The sequence below is a fragment of the Ranitomeya imitator genome, chromosome 7, assembly GCF_032444005.1.
Source record: "Ranitomeya imitator isolate aRanImi1 chromosome 7, aRanImi1.pri, whole genome shotgun sequence".
NCBI classification, from domain to species: Eukaryota; Metazoa; Chordata; class Amphibia; order Anura; family Dendrobatidae; genus Ranitomeya; species Ranitomeya imitator.
In genome coordinates this window covers 87784123-87803107 of record NC_091288.1, presented here as the reverse complement: position 1 = coordinate 87803107, position 18985 = coordinate 87784123, and the positions used below count along the sequence as shown (strand labels likewise).

The 18985-nt window shown below is 45.5% G+C and overlaps 1 protein-coding gene across 1 annotated transcript in view; it reads left to right on the top strand.

Annotated features, from left to right (window-relative positions):
- LOC138644785 (caspase-8-like) overlaps positions 1-18985 on the top strand; it is a 203408-nt gene that overhangs the window by 57973 nt on the left and 126450 nt on the right. Inside the window, exon 4 of the mRNA XM_069733595.1 lies at positions 9525-9666. Within this exon, the coding sequence (XP_069589696.1) occupies positions 9525-9666 (142 nt within the window). The remainder of the gene's footprint in view (positions 1-9524; positions 9667-18985) is intronic.

Sequence of the window (18985 nt, the reverse complement as noted above, 5' to 3'; positions counted from 1 at the left end):
AATCTGATTTACCTTGAGTCTGCCAAGCGTCTGAATCCTAGACAGGCTCGTTGGTCACTGTTTTTCTCCCATTTCGATTTTGTGGTTTCATACCTGCCAGGTTCAAAGAATGTGAAGGCGGATGCTCTTTCTAGGAGTTTTGTGCCTGACTCCCCTGGAAATTCTGAGCCCACTGGTATCCTTAGGGATGGGGTGATTTTGTCGGCTGTCTCCCCAGACTTGCGACGTGCTTTGCAGGAGTTTCAGGCGGATAAACCTGATCGTTGTCCGCCTGAAAGACTGTTTGTTCCGGATAATTGGACCAGTAGAGTCATCTCCGAGGTCCATTCTTCTGCGTTGGCAGGTCATCCTGGAATATTTGGTACTAGAGACTTGGTGGCCAGGTCTTTTTGGTGGCCTGTTGTGAGTTCTGTTTTTGGGCTCCCTCTGGTGGTTACTGATGGTACTGGGTGATTTGTGTTCTGCTGTCTCTGGTGTCCACCTGTTCTATTAGGATTTGGGAGTTTCCTATTTAACCGGGCTTTCTTGTCATTTCCCCGCCGGCTATCAAGGTTATCAGAGTGTTTTGTTACCTCAGCTTTTGGCTTCAGTAATCTTCAGGACAAGCTAAGTTTTTGATTTTCTTGTTCCACGTTTTGCTTTATTTTTTGTCTTGTCCAGCTTGCATATAATTGTTTCTTTGCTGCTGGTTGCTCTAGTGGGCTGTAATTGCTCCTCATGTTCCATGAGTTGGAACATGAGTTCAAGTAATTGCAGGATGGTTTTTTGAAGGGTTTTTTGCTGACCGCGCAGTTTACTTTTGTATCCTCTGCTATCTAGTTTTAGCGGGCCTCATTTTGCTGAATCTGTTTTCATACTGTGTATGTGCCTTCCTCTCATTTCACCGTTATTATATGTGGGGGGCTGCTATTTCTGTGGGGTATTTCTCTGGAGGCAAGAGAGGTCTGTGTTTCTTCTAATAGGGGAAGTTAGATCTTCGGCTGGTGCGAGACGTCTAGGATCAACGTAGGCACGTTCCCCGGCTATTGTTATTTGTGTGTTCAGGTTTAGGGTCGCGGTCAGCTCAGGTTCCATCACCCTAGAGCTCGTTGGTGCTTGTCCTTATGTGATTCCCTGCCATTGGAATCATGACAGTATAGCCGGCCCAAAATGTTTGGGCTGAAGTAGGAGGAAAAGTAGTCTGAGGAAGTTTTTTTTTTTTTTTTTTTTTTTCTCCTCTGAGGTTGCTGCCTAGCCTTAATTGCAGCCTGGCTAATTTTTTTTTTTTCCTCCTCTTAATCCTTGAATGGCTCTGACCTTAGCTGTTTATCATGGACGTCCAGAGTTTAGCTTCCAGCTTGAATAATCTTGCTGCTAAGGTTCAAAATATACAAGATTTTGTTGTACATGCTCCTATGTCTGAACCTAGAATTCCTATTCCAGAGTTCTTTGCTGGAGATAGATCTAGTTTTCTGAATTTTAGGAACAATTGCAAGCTGTTCCTTTCTTTGAAATCTCGCTCTTCTGGAGACCCTGCTCAGCAGGTTAAGATTATTATATCTTTCCTGCGGGGTGACCCTCAAAATTGGGCATTTGCATTGGCACCAGGGGATCCTGCGTTGCTTAATGTGGATGCGTTTTTTCTGGCATTGGGTTTGCTCTATGAGGAACCTAACCAGGAGATTCAGGCTGAAAAAGCTTTATTAGCTCTCTCTCAGGGGCAAGATGAAGCAGAAATATATTGTCAAAAATTTCGGAAATGGTCAGTGCTTACTCAGTGGAATGAGTGCGCCCTGGCTGCAAAGTTCAGAGATGGCCTTTCTGAGGCCATTAAAGATGTTATGATGGGGTTCCCTGCGCCTACGGGTCTGAATGAGTCTATGACTATGGCTATTCAGATTGATCGGCGTTTACGGGAGCGCAAAACTGTGCACCATTTGGCGGTGTCTTCTGAACAGGCACTTGAGACAATGCAATGTGATAGAGTTCAGTCTAGAAGTGAACGGCAAAACTATAGGCGGAAAAATGGGTTGTGCTTTTATTGTGGTGATTCAGCTCATGTTATATCAGCATGCTCTAAACGCACAAAAAAGGTTGATAAGTCTGTTGCCATTAGTATGTTACAGTCTAAGTTCATTCTGTCTGTGACTCTGATTTGCTCATTATCATCCATTTCCGTCGATGCCTATGTAGATTCAGGCGCTGCCCTGAGTCTTATGGATTGGTCATTTGCCAAGCGATGTGGGTTTAGTCTGGAGCCTCTGGAAGTCCCTATTCCTTTGAAGGGAATTGACTCTACACCTTTAGCTATGAATAAACCTCAGTACTGGACACAAGTGACCATGCGTATGACTCCCGTTCATCAGGAGGTGATTCGCTTCCTGGTATTGTATAATTTACATGATGTTCTAGTACTTGGTCTGCCATGGTTACAAACTCATAATCCAGTCCTTGACTGGAAAACAATGTCTGTGTTAAGCTGGGGATGTCAGGGGGTTCATGATGATGCACCTCCGATTTCTATCGCTTCATCTACTCCTTCTGAGGTTCCTGTATTTTTGTCTGATTATCGGGATGTTTTTGAGGAGCCTAAGCTCAGTTCGCTTCCTCCTCACAGGGATTGCGATTGTGCTATAGATTTAATTCCTGGTAGTAAATTTCCTAAAGGTCGTTTGTTCAATCTGTCAGTGCCAGAGCATACTGCTATGCGGGATTATGTTAAGGAGTCCTTGGAAAAGGGACATATCCGTCCATCTTCGTCCCCTTTGGGAGCAGGTTTTTTTTTCGTGGCCAAAAAAGATGGGTCCTTGAGGCCTTGTATAGATTATCGTCTTTTGAATAAGATTACCGTAAAATATCAGTATCCTTTGCCTTTGTTGACTGATTTGTTTGCTCGCATTAAGGGGGCTAAATGGTTCACTAAGATTGATCTTCGGGGTGCGTATAATCTTATACGAATAAAGCAAGGTGATGAGTGGAAAACCGCATTTAATACGCCTGAGGGCCATTTTGAGTATTTGGTAATGCCTTTCGGACTTTCTAATGCTCCTTCAGTCTTCCAGTCCTTTATGCACGATATTTTCCGTGAATATCTGGATAAATTTATGATTGTGTATTTGGATGATATTTTGGTTTTTTCTGATGACTGGGAGTCTCATGTTCAGCAGGTCAGGAAGATGTTTCAGGTCCTGCGGGCTAATTCCTTGTTTGTAAAGGGCTCAAAGTGTCTCTTTGGAGTCCAGAAGATTTCTTTCTTGGGGTATATTTTTTCCCCTTCTACTATTGAGATGGATCCCGTCAAGGTTCGGGCTATTTGTGACTGGACGCAGCCTGCATCTCTTAAGAGTCTGCAGAAGTTCTTGGGCTTTGCTAATTTCTATCGTCGTTTTATAACTAATTTTTCTAGTGTTGTTAAGCCTTTGACGGATTTGACTAAGAAGGGTGCTGATGTTGCTGATTGGTCTCCTGCGGCTGTGGAGGCCTTTCGGGAACTTAAACGCCTGTTTTCTTCTGCTCCTGTGTTGCGTCAGCCTGATGTTTCGCTTCCTTTCCAAGTTGAGGTTGATGCTTCCGAGATTGGAGCGGGGGCGGTTTTGTCACAGAGAAGCTCCGATTGCTCGGTGATGAAGCCATGTGCGTTCTTTTCTAGAAAGTTTTCGCCCGCTGAGCGAAATTATGATGTGGGTAATCGGGAACTTTTGGCCATGAAGTGGGCATTTGAGGAGTGGCGTCATTGGCTGGAGGGTGCTAGACATCGTGTGGTGGTCTTGACTGATCACAAAAATCTGATTTACCTTGAGTCTGCCAGGCGTCTGAATCCTAGACAGGCTCGTTGGTCACTGTTTTTCTCTCGTTTCAATTTTGTGGTTTCATACCTGCCAGGTTCAAAGAATGTGAAGGCGGATGCTCTTTCTAGGAGTTTTGTGCCTGACTCCCCTGGAAATTCTGAGCCCACTGGTATCCTTAGGGATGGGGTGATTTTGTCGGCCGTCTTCCCAGACTTGCGACGTGCTTTGCAGGAGTTTCAGGCGGGTAAACCTGATCGTTGTCCGCCTGAGAGACTGTTTGTTCCGGATAGTTGGACCAGTAGAGTCATCTCCGAGGTCCATTCTTCTGCGTTGGCAGGTCATCCTGGAATATTTGGTACTAGAGACTTGGTGGCCAGGTCTTTTTTGTGGCCTTCCTTGTCGAGGGATGTGCGTTCTTTTGTGCAGTCTTGTGAGGTTTGTGCTCGGGCTAAGCCTTGCTGTTCTCGAGCCAGTGGATTGTTGTCACCTTTGCCTATCCCGAAGAGGCCTTGGACGCACATTTCCATGGACTTTATTTCGGATCTCCCTGTCTCTCAAAAAATGTCTGTCATCTGGGTTGTGTGTGACCGCTTTTCTAAAATGGTTCATCTTGTACCCTTGCCTAAGTGGCCTTCCTCCTCTGAGTTGGTCCCTCTGTTTTTCCAGAACGTGGTTCGTTTGCATGGGATTTCGGAGAACATCGTTTCTGACAGGGGATCCCAGTTTGTGTCTAGATTTTGGCGGACGTTCTGTGCTAAGATGGGCATTGATTTGTCCTTTTCGTCTGCATTCCATCCTCAGACGAATGGCCAGACGGAGCGAACTAATCAGACCTTGGAAACTTATTTGAGGTGTTTTGTTTCTGCTGATCAGGATGACTGGGTTACCTTTTTGCCGCTGGCCGAGTTTGCCCTTAATAATCGGGCTAGTTCTGCTACCTTGGTTTCTCCTTTCTTTTGTAATTCGGGGTTTCATCCTCGTTTTTCCTCTGGTCAGGTGGAGCCTTCTGATTGTCCTGGAGTGGACATGGTGGTGGATGGGTTGCATCGGATTTGGAGTCATGTGGTGGACAATTTGAAGTTGTCCCAGGAGAAGGCTCAGCAGTTTGCTAATCGCCGTCGCCGCGTGGGTCCTCGACTTCGTGTTGGGGACTTGGTGTGGTTGTCTTCTCGTTTTGTTCCTATGAAGGTCTCTTCTCCTAAGTTCAAGCCTCGGTTCATCGGTCCTTATAGGATCTTGGAAATTCTTAACCCTGTGTCGTTTCGTTTGGATCTCCCGGCATCGTTTGCTATTCATAATGTGTTCCATCGGTCGTTGTTGCGGAGGTATGAGGTACCTGTTGTTCCTTCGCTTGAGCCTCCTGCTCCGGTGCTGGTGGAGGGAGAATTGGAGTATGTTGTAGAGAAGATCTTGGATTCTCGTGTTTCCAGACGGAACTCCAATATTTGGTCAAGTGGAAGGGTTATGGTCAGGAGGATAATTCTTGGGTGGTTGCCTCTGATGTTCATGCTGATGATTTGGTCCGCGCTTTTCATAGGGCTCATCCTGGTCGCCCTGGTGGTTCTCGTGAGGGTTCGGTGACCCCTCCTCAAGGGGGGGGGTACTGTTGTGAGTTCTGTTTTTGGGCTCCCTCTGGTGGTTACTGATGGTACTGGGTGATTTGTGTTCTGCTGTCTCTGGTGTCCACCTGTTCTATTAGGATTTGGGAGTTTCCTATTTAACCGGGCTTTCTTGTCATTTCCCCGCCGGCTATCAAGGTTATCAGAGTGTTTTGTTACCTCAGCTTTTGGCTTCAGTAATCTTCAGGACAAGCTAAGTTTTTGATTTTCTTGTTCCACGTTTTACTTTATTTTTTGTCTTGTCCAGCTTGCATATAATTGTTTCTTTGCTGCTGGTTGCTCTAGTGGGCTGTAATTGCTCCTCATGTTCCATGAGTTGGAACATGAGTTCAAGTAATTGCAGGATGGTTTTTTGAAGGGTTTTTTGCTGACCGCGCAGTTTACTTTTGTATCCTCTGCTATCTAGCTTTAGCGGGCCTCATTTTGCTGAATCTGTTTTCATACTGTGTATGTGCCTTCCTCTCATTTCACCGTTATTATATGTGGGGGGCTGCTATTTCTGTGGGGTATTTCTCTGGAGGCAAGAGAGGTCTGTGTTTCTTCTAATAGGGGAAGTTAGATCTTCGGCTGGTGCGAGACGTCTAGGATCAACGTAGGCACGTTCCCCGGCTATTGTTATTTGTATGTTCAGGTTTAGGGTCGCGGTCAGCTCAGGTTCCATCACCCTAGAGCTCGTTGGTGCTTGTCCTTATGTGATTCCCTGCCATTGGAATCATGACAGTGGCCTTCCTTGTCGAGGGATGTGCATTCTTTTGTGCAGTCTTGTGAAGTTTGCGCTCGGGCTAAGTCTTGCTGTTCTCGGCCCAGTGGATTGTTGTCACCTTTGCCTATCCCGAAGAGACCTTGGACGCACATTTCCATGGACTTTATTTCGGATCTCCCTGTCTCTCAAAAAATGTCCGTCATCTGGGTTGTGTGTGACCGCTTTTCTAAGATGGTTCATCTTGTACCCTTGCCTAAGTTACCTTCCTCCTCTGAGTTGGTCCCTCTGTTTTTTCAGAACGTGGTTCGTTTGCATGGGATTCCGGAGAACATCGTTTCTGACAGGGGATCCCAGTTTGTGTCTAGATTTTGGCGTACGTTCTGTGCTAAGATGGGCATTGATTTGTCCTTTTCGTCTGCATTCCATCCTCAGACGAATGGCCAGACGGAACGAACTAATCAGACCTTGGAAACTTATTTAAGGTGTTTTGTTTCTGCTGATCAGGATGACTGGGTTACCTTTTTGCCGCTTGCCGAATTTGCCCTTAATAATCGGGCTAGTTCTGCTACCTTGGTTTCTCCTTTCTTTTGTAATTCGGGGTTTCATCCTCGTTTTTCCTCTGGTCAGGTGGAGCCTTCTGATTGTCCTGGAGTGGACATGGTGGTGGATAGGTTGCATCAGATTTGGAGTCATGTGGTGGACAATTTGAAGTTGTCCCAGGAGAGGGCTCAGCAGTTTGCTAATCGCCGTCGCCGCGTGGGTCCTCGACTTCGTGTTGGGGACTTGGTGTGGTTGTCTTCTCGTTTTGTTCCTATGAAGGTCTCTTCTCCTAAGTTCAAGCCTCGGTTCATCGGTCCCTATAGGATCTTGGAAATTCTTAACCCTGTGTCGTTTCGTTTGGATCTCCCGGCATCGTTTGCTATTCATAATGTGTTCCATCGGTCATTGTTGCGGAGGTATGAGGTACCTGTTGTTCCTTCGCTTGAACCTCCTGCTCCGGTGCTGGTGGAGGGAGAATTGGAGTATGTTGTGGAGAAGATCTTGGATTCCCGTGTTTCCAGACGGAAACTCCAATATTTGGTCAAGTGGAAGGGTTATGGTCAGGAGGATAATTCTTGGGTGGTTGCCTCTGATGTTCATGCTGCTGATTTGGTTCGTGCATTTCATAGGGCTCATCCTGGTCGCCCTGGTGGTTCTCGTGAGGGTTCGGTGACCCCTCCTCAAGGGGGGGTACTGTTGTGGATTCTGTTTTTGGGCTCCCTCTGGTGGTTACTGATGGTACTGGGTGACTTGTGTTTTCTGCGGTCTCTGGTGTCCACCTGTTCTATCAGGATATGGGAGTTTCCTATTTAACCTGGCTTTCTTGTAATTTCCTCGCCGGCTATCAATGTAATCAGTGTGTCTTGTTACCTCTGCTTCCCGCTTCTGTAAATCTTCAGGACAAGCTAAGTTTTTGATTTTCCTGTTCCACGTTTTGCTTAATTTTTGTCTTAGTCCAGCTTGCAGATATGTGATTCCTTTTTGCTGGTTGCTCTAGTGGGCTGATATTACTCCTCATGTTCCATGAGTTGGCACATGAGTTCAAGTAATTTCAGGATGGTTTTTTGTAGGGTTTTTCGCTGACCGCGCAGTTCACTTTTGTATCCTCTGCTATCTAGCTTTAGCGGGCCTCATTTTGCTGAATCTGTTTTCATAACTACGTATGTGCTTTCCTCTCATTTCACCGTCATTACATGTGGGGGGCTGCTATTTCTGTGGGGTGTTCTCTGGAGGCAAGAGAGGTCTGTGTTTCTTCTAATAGGGGAAGTTAGTCCTTCGGCTGGAGCGAGACATCTAGGATCATCGTAGGCACGTTCCCCGGCTACAGCTAGTTGTGTGTTTAGGTTCAGGATCGCGGTCAGCTCAGTTTCCATCACCCTAGAGCTTGTTTTGTTTTTTGTGCTTGTCCTTTTGTGATCCCCTGCCATTGGGATCATGACAGTAACTGTCATGATCTGTTCCAGGGTTTATTACTGTCTGTCTTTTTTTGGACGGATAATGTCAAGGGTTAACTTTGCTCTGCCTCATTCTGGGTTCAGGTTTGATATTTAGCTCCCATGAATCTTGCTGGCAGTGTCAGCTATAGTTCTGCCTTCAGTGTGTGAACCTGACCCTGCTGGTAGCTCTTGATTTGTCCTGCTGTGAACCCTGATTTGCCCTGTGTCTGTTAACTCCCTCTGTCTGCCCTTTTCCCAGCATTTCTCTGTCTGTTTATCTGCTTGATTCTCTGGTTCTGATCTTCTGGCTTGGCTATTGGCTTTTTTTACTGTTTGTCCCTATTGTACCGTATATTGCCCATTCTGGTTTACTGATCTCTTGCTACATCCTGACTATCCATCTGTTTAATCCTATTATACTGTCCTGCTATCTCATGCTTTTGACTCGGCTTGTCTGACCACTCTCTTACCACTTGATGGCATCTGTTCTGCTGCCCTGTGTGTGCAGTCTCACTTTCCTCTCAAGCTCCCCCTGGTGGAGATTGCGCTGTACTGCACTGCAGCAGCTTGACAGTAACAGGAGAAATTGGACCCCAAAAGTTGTTGTCCAATTTGTCCTGAGTACACTGATACCCCAAATGCAGGGGTAAACCACTGTTTGGGCGCACGGCAGAGCTCAGAAAGGAAGGAGCACCCTTTTACTTTTTCAATGCAGAATTGTATGGATTGAGATCGGACGTCATGTTGCATTTGCAGAGCCCCTGGTGTGCCTAAACAGTGGAAACCTCCCAATTCTAACTCCAACCCTACCCCAACACACCTCTAACCCTAATCCCAACCCTAACCACACCCCTAACCACAACACATCCTTAACCCTAATCCCATCCCCAACACACCCCTAACTCCAACACACCCCTAACCCTAATCCCAACCCTAACCATACCCCTAACCCTGACACACCCCTAACCCAACCGTAAACGTAATCCAAACCCTAACCCCAACTCTAGCCCCAACCCTAACTTTAGCCCCAACCCTAACTTTAGCCCCAACCCTAACCCTAACTTTAGACCAAACCCTAACGTTAGCCCCAACCCTAACTTTAGCCCCAACCCTAACCCTAATCGGAAAATGGAAATAAATACATTTTTTTATTTTATTATTTTTCCCTAACTAAGGCGGTGATAAAGGGAGGTTTGATTTACTACTTATAGTGGGTTTTTATAGTGGGTTTTTATGTTTGGCAGCTTAACCAACTACCATATGACGGATTTCATCAACCAAGGTATCATTTTAATCAGTATAACGGCACCGACCTGACACTGTGTGTAGATTACTGTGCACAATCTTGCTGACAGGTTTCCTTTAATTTGATGTCAAAAAATGTTTAAATGTCAAATTCTTTACATATTTATGAACTAATTTAACAAATTTCTGTTGTTTCATTTGTCTTATCACAAAGAAATGCATGATGGTTGTTCTTTCTGAAATGGAAAAAAAAGGAACATTAAGTGAAGGTGATCTGAAAACACTACACGCATATTTGAAAGCCGTTCATCGAACAGACCTTTGTGAAAAAATAAACAAGTTTGAAAATGAACAATGTAAGTACAATTTATGGATATATATTGAAAGTGTAACCGTCTTTAATTTTTATTTCATAAATCAATGTTACTCTTTAAATCTGTTTTTTTTTTTAATTATATGTTACATACTGTATTTTAATGTTTTTGTACATTAGACTAATGGACTCCACTGTTCTGAATGAAACTGCTTTATTTTGTACACTTTTTGTTTCTTAGCTTTGATAAGACTAATGATAAAGTCATGTGCAGAGTACATGTGTCTTTGTAGTTCATTTCTACTGTGGAGATGCACTAAAAATGCAATGCAGCACGACCGTTCAGGTAAAATTAAATAACTTTTCTTGGAAAAAGTTAAAACATGGTTAAAAAAGAAGACACCTTATAGGCTGACGCGTTTCTGGCGTTCTGGGACGCCCTTAGTCATAGTATATCACATTGAGGTAATTGTTATGACCTGGTGGTTAGGAGCACCCGGCACGACCTGATGGTTAAACTCACACAGGACAAGCTCTGGGATGTGGGAGCTCTGCTGACCGCAGGCCCTAATCCTATCACAACAACTAGAAATAGCCGTGGAGCGTTCCTGACTCTCCCTAGATGCCTCTTCACAGCACTAAGAGCTAGCTAGCCCTAGAGATAGAAAATAAAGCCTACCAAAGGAAAAGGCAGCCCCCCACATATATTGACTGTGAGTATAGATGAAAGTCACAAACACAGAAATGAAACAGGATTCAGCAAAGGGAGGCCAGACTTACTAAACAGACAGAGGATAGGAAAGGAATCTTTGCGGTCAGCACAAAAAACTACAAAAGACCACGCAGAGTGTGCAAAAAGACCTCCGCACTGACTAACGGTGCGGAGATGCCACTCTGCATCCCAGAGCTTCCAGCTAGCAAGACAAAATCATGATAACCAGCTGGACAAGGAAACAATGAACAAATAATAACTATCAGGAACTTAGCTTCTGCTGGAGAAGACAGGTCACCAGAAAGATCCAAGAGCGAACTGAACCAATGCAGGAACATTGACAGCTGGCATGGAGTAACGATCTGAGTGGAGTTAAATAGAGCAGCCAACCAAAGGATAAACCACGTCACCTGTGTAAGGAACCTCAGAAGCAGCAGCTTCACTCACAGCCACCAGAGGGAGTCCATGCACAGAACTCACCGAAGTACCATTCACGACCACAGGAGGGAGTTCGACAACAGAATTCATAACAGTACTCCCCCATTGAGGAGGGGTCACCGAACCCTCACCAGAGCCTCCAGGCCGATCAGGATGAGCCAAATGAAAGGCACGAACTAGATCGGCAGCATGAACATCAGAGGCAAAAACCCAGGAATTATCTTCCTGACCATAACCCTTCCACTTGACCAGGTACTGGAGTTTCCGTCTCGAAACACGACAATCCAAAATCTTCTCCACCACATACTCCAACTCCCCCTCGACCAACACCGGGGCAGGAGGATCAACGGAGGGAACCATAGGCGCCACGTATCTCTGCAACAACGACCTATGGAACACATTATGGATGGCAAAAGAAGCTGGAAGGTCCAAACGAAATGACACAGGATTAAGAACTTCAGAAATCTTATATGGCCCAATGAAACGAGGCTTAAACTTAGGACAGGAAACCTTCATAGGAACATGACGAGATGACAACCAAACCACATCCCCAACACGAAGTCGGGGACCAACACAGTGCCGGCGGTTAGCGAAACGTTGAGCCTTCTCCTGGGACAATGTCAAATTGTCCACCACATGAGTCCAAATCTGCTGCAACCTGTCCACCACCGTATCCACACCAGGACAGGCCAAAGGCTTAACCTGCCCTGAAGAGAAACGAGGATGGAAACCAGAATTACAGAAAAAAGGAGAAACTAAAGTAGCCGAGCTGGCCCGATTATTAAGGGCGAACTCAGCCAAAGGCAAGAAGGACACCCAATCAACCTGATCAGCAGAAACAAAGCATCTCAGATATGTTTCCAAAGTCTGATTAGTTCGTTCGGTTTGGCCATTAGTCTGAGGATGGAAAGCCGAAGAAAAAGACAAATCAATGCCCATCTTAGCACAAAAGGACCGCCAAAACCTCGAAACAAACTGGGAACCTCTGTCCGAGACTATGTTCTCTGGAATGCCATGCAAACGAACCACATGTTGGAAAAACAATGGCACCAAATCAGAGGAGGAAGGCAATTTAGACAAGGGTACCAAATGGACCATCTTAGAGAAGCGATCACAAACCACCCAAATGATCGACATCCTTTGAGAAACAGGGAGATCAGAAATAAAATCCATGGAAATATGCGTCCAGGGCCTCTTCGGGACCGGCAAGGGCAAAAGCAACTCACTGGCACGAGAACAGCAGGGCTTAGCCCGAGCACAAGTCCCACAGGACTGCACAAAAGAACGCACATCCCGTGACAAAGAAGGCCACCAAAAGGATCTAGCCACCAAATCTCTGGTACCAAAGATTCCAGGATGACCAGCCAACAACGAACAATGAACCTCAGAGATAACTCTACTAGTCCATCTATCAGGGACAAACAGTTTCTCCGTAGGACAACGGTCAGGTCTATCAGCCTGAAACTTCTGCAGCACGCGCCGCAAATCAGGGGAGATGGCAGACAAAATTACCCCCTCTTTAAGAATACCCGCCGGCTCCGGAACACCCGGAGAGTCAGGCACAAAACTCCTTGACAGGGCATCAGCCTTCACATTCTTAGATCCCGGAAGGTATGAAACCACAAAATCAAAACGGGAGAAAAAGAGCGACCATCGAGCCTGTCTAGGATTCAACCGTTTGGCAGACTCGAGATAAGTCAAATTCTTGTGATCCGTCAAGACAACCACGCGATGTTTAGCTCCTTCAAGCCAATGTCGCCATTCCTCGAATGCCCACTTCATGGCCAACAACTCTCGATTGCCAACATCATAATTGCGCTCAGCAGGTGAGAATTTTCTAGAAAAGAAGGCACATGGTTTCATCACTGAGCCATCAGAACTTCTTTGCGACAAAACAGCCCCTGCTCCAATCTCAAAAGCATCAACCTCGACCTGAAACGGGAGCGAAACATCTGGCTGGCACAACACAGGGGCAGAAGAAAAACGACGCTTCAACTCCTGAAAAGCCTCTACAGCCGCAGAGGACCAAATGACCACATCAGCACCTTTCTTGGTCAAATCAGTCAACGGTTTAGCAATACTAGAAAAATTAGCGATGAAGCGACAGTAAAAATTAGCAAAGCCCAGGAACTTCTGCAGGCTCTTCACAGATGTCGGCTGAGTCCAATCATAAATGGCCTGAACTTTAACAGGGTCCATCTCGATAGTAGAAGGGGAAAAAATGAAACCCAAAAATGAAACCTTCTGAACTCCAAAGAGACACTTTGACCCCTTCACAAACAAGGAATTCGCACGAAGGACCTGGAACACCATTCTGACCTGCTTCACATGAGACTCCCAATCATCCGAAAAGACCAAAATGTCATCCAAATATACAATCATGAATCTATCCAGGTACTTTCGGAAGATGTCATGCATAAAGGACTGATACACAGATGGAGCATTAGAAAGCCCGAATGGCATAACCAGGTACTCAAAATGGCCCTCGGGCGTATTAAATGCTGTTTTCCATTCATCGCCCTGTTTAATTCGGACAAGATTATACGCCCCTCGAAGATCTATCTTGGTGAACCAACTAGCCCCCTTAATCCGAGCAAACAAATCAGACAACAGCGGCAAAGGATACTGAAATTTGACTGTGATCTTATTAAGAAGGCGGTAATCAATACAAGGTCTCAAAGAGCCATCCTTCTTGGCCACAAAAAAGAACCCTTCTCCCAATGGTGACGACGACGGGCGAATATGACCCTTCTCCAAGGATTCCTTTATATAACTCTGCATAGCGGCGTGCTCTGGCACAGATAAATTAAACAGACGGCCCTTAGGAAACTTACTACCAGGAATCAAATTAATAGCACAATCGCAATCCCTATAAGGAGGTAGGGCACCGGATTTGGGCTCTTCAAATACATCCCGGTAATCTGATAAAAACTCAGGGACTTCAGAAGGAGTGGAAGGCGAAATTGACAACAATGGAACATCACCATGTACCCCCTGACAACCCCAGCCGGACACAGACATAGATTTCCAATCCAACACTGGATTATGGACCTGCAGCCATGGCAACCCCAAAATGACCACATCATGCAGATTATGCAACACCAAAAAGCGAATATTCTCTTGATGTGCAGGAGCCATGCACATGGTCAATTGAGTCCAGTACTGAGACTTATTCTTGGCCAAAGGCGTAGCATCAATTCCTCACAATGGAATAGGATACTGCAAGGGCTCCAAGAAAAAACCACAGTGCCTGGCAAACTCCAAGTCCATCAAATTCAGGGCAGCGCCTGAATCCACAAATGCCATAACAAAATAGGACGAAAGAGAGCAAATCAGAGTAACGGACAAAAGAAATTTAGACTGTACCATACCAATGGTGGCAGACCTAGCGAACCGCTTAGTGCGCTTAGGACAATCGGAGATAGCATGAGTGGATTCACCACAGTAAAAACACAGCCCATTCCGACGTCTGTGTTCTTGCCATTCAGCTCTGGTCAAAGTCCTATCACACTGCATAGGCTCAGGCCTATGCTCAGAGAATACCGCCAGATGGTGCCCAGCTTTGCGCTCACGCAAGCGCCGATCGATCTGAATGGCCAAGGACATAGACTCATTCAGGCCAGCAGGCGTGGGAAATCCCACCATGACATCCTTAAGGGCTTCAGAAAGACCCTTTCTGAAAATTTCCGCCAGGGCACACTCATTCCACTGAGTAAGCACAGACCACTTTCTAAACTTCTGACAGTACACCTCCGCTTCATCCTGACCCTGACACAAAGCCAGCAAGATTTTCTCCGCCTGATCCACTGAATTTGGTTCATCATAAAGCAATCCAAGCGCCAGAAAAAACACATCAACATCACGCAATGCAGGATCTCCTGGCGCAAGGGAAAATGCCCAGTCTTGAGGGTCACCACGCAACAAAGAAATAATGATTTTTACTTGTTGAACGGGGTCACCAGAGAAGCGGGGTTTCAAAGCTAGAAACAGTTTACAATTATTTTTGAAATTCAGAAACTTAGATCTATTCCCAGAAAATAAATCAGGAATAGGAATTCTAGGCTCTAATATAGGATTCCGAACCACAAAATCTTGAATGTTTTGTACCCTTGCAGTGAGATGATCCACACAAGAGGACAGGCATATTTAAGGAAGATGGAGGTGATCGCTCGGCTGGAACGCTTTGCGAGGTCAGAGGTGGCTGCTAATGAGCTGTCAGCGGCTGAAGGTGAGAGACCTGAAACAACATATGTCCCTGGGGAACAACAAGAAGGAGGGAGCCAGTCGCAGTGCAGTGGGGAGGAACAGAGATCCCCTGATGTGGATGCACGTGCTGACCAGCTTGAACAGCCAGACACACTAGACAGTCGTGTGGATGAATTAAAGGGAGAGATGGTTGCTATTAATGCTGCAGTACGCAAAGTTGAACAGAGAGTGGAGGTGGTGGAAGAACGTGTGGGGAGCGCTGAAGACCAGGTTAATGAACTGTTGAAGAGGGAAAAAAAGTATGTGCAGCGTATAGCTGAACTGGAATATAAAACTGATGATCTTGAGAACCGCTCCCGTAGGAGTAACCTGAGGATTGTGGGGGTGCCAGAAAAAGCGGAAGGAAATAACCCCACTGAGTACATTGAGTCATGACTGAAAAACACTGTAGGAGGGGATGGTCTCACTAAAATGTTTTCCGTTGAAAGGGCCCATCGTGTGCCCACCAGACCCCTGCCCCCAGGATCAGCCCCAAGAGTCATCTTGGCTAAAGTTCTGAATTATCGGGACCGGGATACCCTGCTGAGGAAAGCCAGGAACTGTGCGGATCTAACCATAGATGGCAATCGCATCTCCATCTACCCAGATTATTCTGCAGCCGTCCAAAAGCTCCGAATGACGTTTGGAGAAGTCAAAAGGCGACTACGAGACTTGGATTTGCGCTATTCAATGATTTACCCAGCTAAGCTGAGAGTCGCTGCCTTGGATTGGGTGCACTTTTTTCAGAATCCAGAGGAGGCGACACACTGGCTGGATTCTACCACCAAAAATATCAGAGTGGAACTGTCCCGCTGAAGCAGACTCTGAGTGAAGTGGAAAGAGTGATTACCTGTTATTCAGTTTGAATTTGATAAGTTAATGGTCATCTCTGAGATGACATATTGTTATGATGGTATATGTGGGTTGTGTTCGGCGGCGCAACGGACATTGCAGTTTGATAAATGTGGACAGGAGAGTGGTTGGAGCATTGAGCTTGTATTGTTGGGCTGTAAAAACGCCCTCTTAGATCTCAAATAGAGAGGGAGAGTGAATTCTTATCAGCTTAAAAGTTGTGGGAGACAATCAATCTTTTGGGAGGGGGATGGAAGGGAAGGTTGGGAGTTATTTCAGTTGGAAGGTTGGTAAGGTGGGGGGGCGGGAGGGAAGGGCAAGGGGGGGGGAGGATCGAGACCTCCTTTCTTAATGAGTCAAACCTTTGGTACTGTGATATATCATGGGGGGTAGAATTAAAATTCTAAGCTGGAACGTTAGGGGTCTCGCAAATGTCTCAAAGCGGGCCGCAATTCTACAATATCTGCTGAAACTGAGGCCCTCAGTGATATGCCTTCAAGAAACACACCTGGTAGAAGACAAAGTAGCTATGTTACAAAAAAGATGGGTGAGGAAGGCTTATCACTCGACGTACTCAGCCTATGCTAGGGGAGTGTCAGTATTAATCCACACTTCTACTCCATATGAAGAAGTGGAGGTTATAATAGACAAAGATGGGTAATACGTGTTTATTGTATGTAAGATATTGCATAGATTATTATGTATAGTGTCTTTATATATCCCTCCACCGTTTTCGGGAAAAAAGATACAGGAAATTCTGGACATATCAGGGAAATGGACTGGAGTCCCGTTGCTTGTAATGGGAGACGTGAATAATATTGCAAATGATCATTGGGATAGGGGCAAACATACAGGGAATAGAGAGGAAGGGAATGTAACACCTTTTGGAAACTACATGAGGGAAATTGGATGGATAGACTAGTGGAGAGTTCGAAATATGGAGAACTACACTTACTCGTGCTACTCGGCGACGTATGGTTCCTTGTCTCGCATTGATGTGGCTTTGGGAAATGAAGGGATGGATAACTTGGTGCAGGAAGTGGAATATTTGCCCAGAGTTCTATCGGATCATTGTCCTCTGATGGTATCTCTACAATTGGGAGAACAGGGGAGGTTGGCAGGTATGGGATGGAAAATTCACCCCTTTTGGTTACGGTTGCTGGATATGGAAAAGATAGGAGAGGAACTGGGTGAATTCTTTAGGATAAACGAAGGTAGTGCAGAGGGTCATATAGTTTGGGATACTATGAAGGCGTTTTTGAGAGGGATCTTATTCAGAGAAGTATCTCGATTTAAGACTAGGTCTCAAAAACTAGATAAAGCAGTGATGGAGGAATTAAGGGCAGCGGAGGAGGCATTAGGGGCACAGTGTTCCAAAGCTACGCAGACCCGCATGAGAGTGGCCCAGTCGGAGGTTAATAAACTTCACATCCGTAAGGCAGAGAGATTGCGGGCATTTCAGAACGAGGCATTCTATGCGGAAGGTGAGAAAGTGGGGCACCTGCTCTCAGTCGTATCTTCGGCACAACGGGAATCCTCACATGTATACGCAATTAAAACAAAGGAAGGTAATGTGGTTACACAAGGGGATCAAATTTTGGATGTATTTAAACAATTTTACAGTGAGTTATACTCCTCTAAGATACATAAAGGTCAAGAGGAGATGAACAGGTATATGAGTGCGATTAAGCTTCCTAGACTAGGTGAGGAGGATAGAGAATGGATGGATAGGCTGATGGCGGCGGAGGAACTGAGGGTGGCACTGGCGGATATGGCGGGTAATAAGGCCCCGGGGGCAGATGGCATTCCGGTAGAGGTGTACAAAAATTTTAACAAAGAAATAATAACTAAATTGGAGAAGGTATTTAATGAGTCGTTGGAGAGGGGAATACTACCTACATCTATGAGAGAGGCCATTGTTGTGGTCATTCCTAAAGCTGATAAGGATCCGCTGAATCCGGAGTCCTACAGACCAATCTCACTCCTTGCAGCGGATATAAAGATTTTGGCGAAGGCCTTGGCCAACAGACTAACCCATGTGATTGATAAAGTAATCCACCCAGATCAATCTGGATTTATGCCCAACAAATCTACAGCAACCAATTTAAGGAGACTATATTTAAATATGCAAATTCCAGCCGAAAATGCTGGAAAGAGAGTGGTGGTGTCTTTGGATGCCCATAAGGCCTTTGATTGTGTAGAATGGAATTACTTGTGGTCGGTTCTGTTGTGCCTTGGGTTCGGGCCTAAGTTTATATCTTGGGTGGGGTTGCTATACTCCTCTCCAATGGCAAAAATTAGAGTAAATAATAAATTATCTGATAGTTTCTCATTGCATAGGGGTACAAGGCAGGGGTGCCCATTGTCTCCGTTGCTATTTGCCCTGGCTGTGGAACTTTTGGCTGCTAAAATAAGGGAGGCACGAGAGATAAAAGGATTTGTCTATGGAATGAAGGAGGAGAAGGTGTCTCTGTATGCTGACGATATTTTGTTATTTTTGGGGGACTCGGGAGAATCTGGATAACGCGGTGGCATTAATTGAGGAATTTGGGGAATTCTCTGGACTCAAAATAAATTGGGACAAATCGTGCATTATGCCCATTGATGAGGTAGAAAAGGGTACTGAGGAGGTGTAAATGTCAGCAAAATTGAAGGTAGTTTCGAAATGTAAATATTTGGGGATACAAGTCACCCTTCCTCTGACGAGGTTTGAAGAACTTAATCTAAGCCCTCTGCTACAAAAAATACGTACCAAAATTTCAGCGTGGAACAAACTACATCTCTCTGTAATTGGAAGAGTGAACCTTTTGAAGATGATTGTGATGCCACAGCTGTTATATGTACTGCATAATTCTCCAATTTGGATTCCGCAGAGTAGGTTCCATAAAATTAAATCGCTGTTTGGCGAACTAATATGGGGGGGGGGGGAAACCCAAGGTTTAAACAAGAAACTTTGCAGAGGCCAAAGGCGGAAGGGGGCTTGGCGCTCCCTAACCCTTGGGTATATTTTTTATCAGCACAATGCCAGCATATTGGAGGATGGGGGGAGGAGATGGGAAAGGGGCAATCGCCCAGTAGTTTGAGTTATTTGATGGGAAAATGGCCTCTGGGTGAG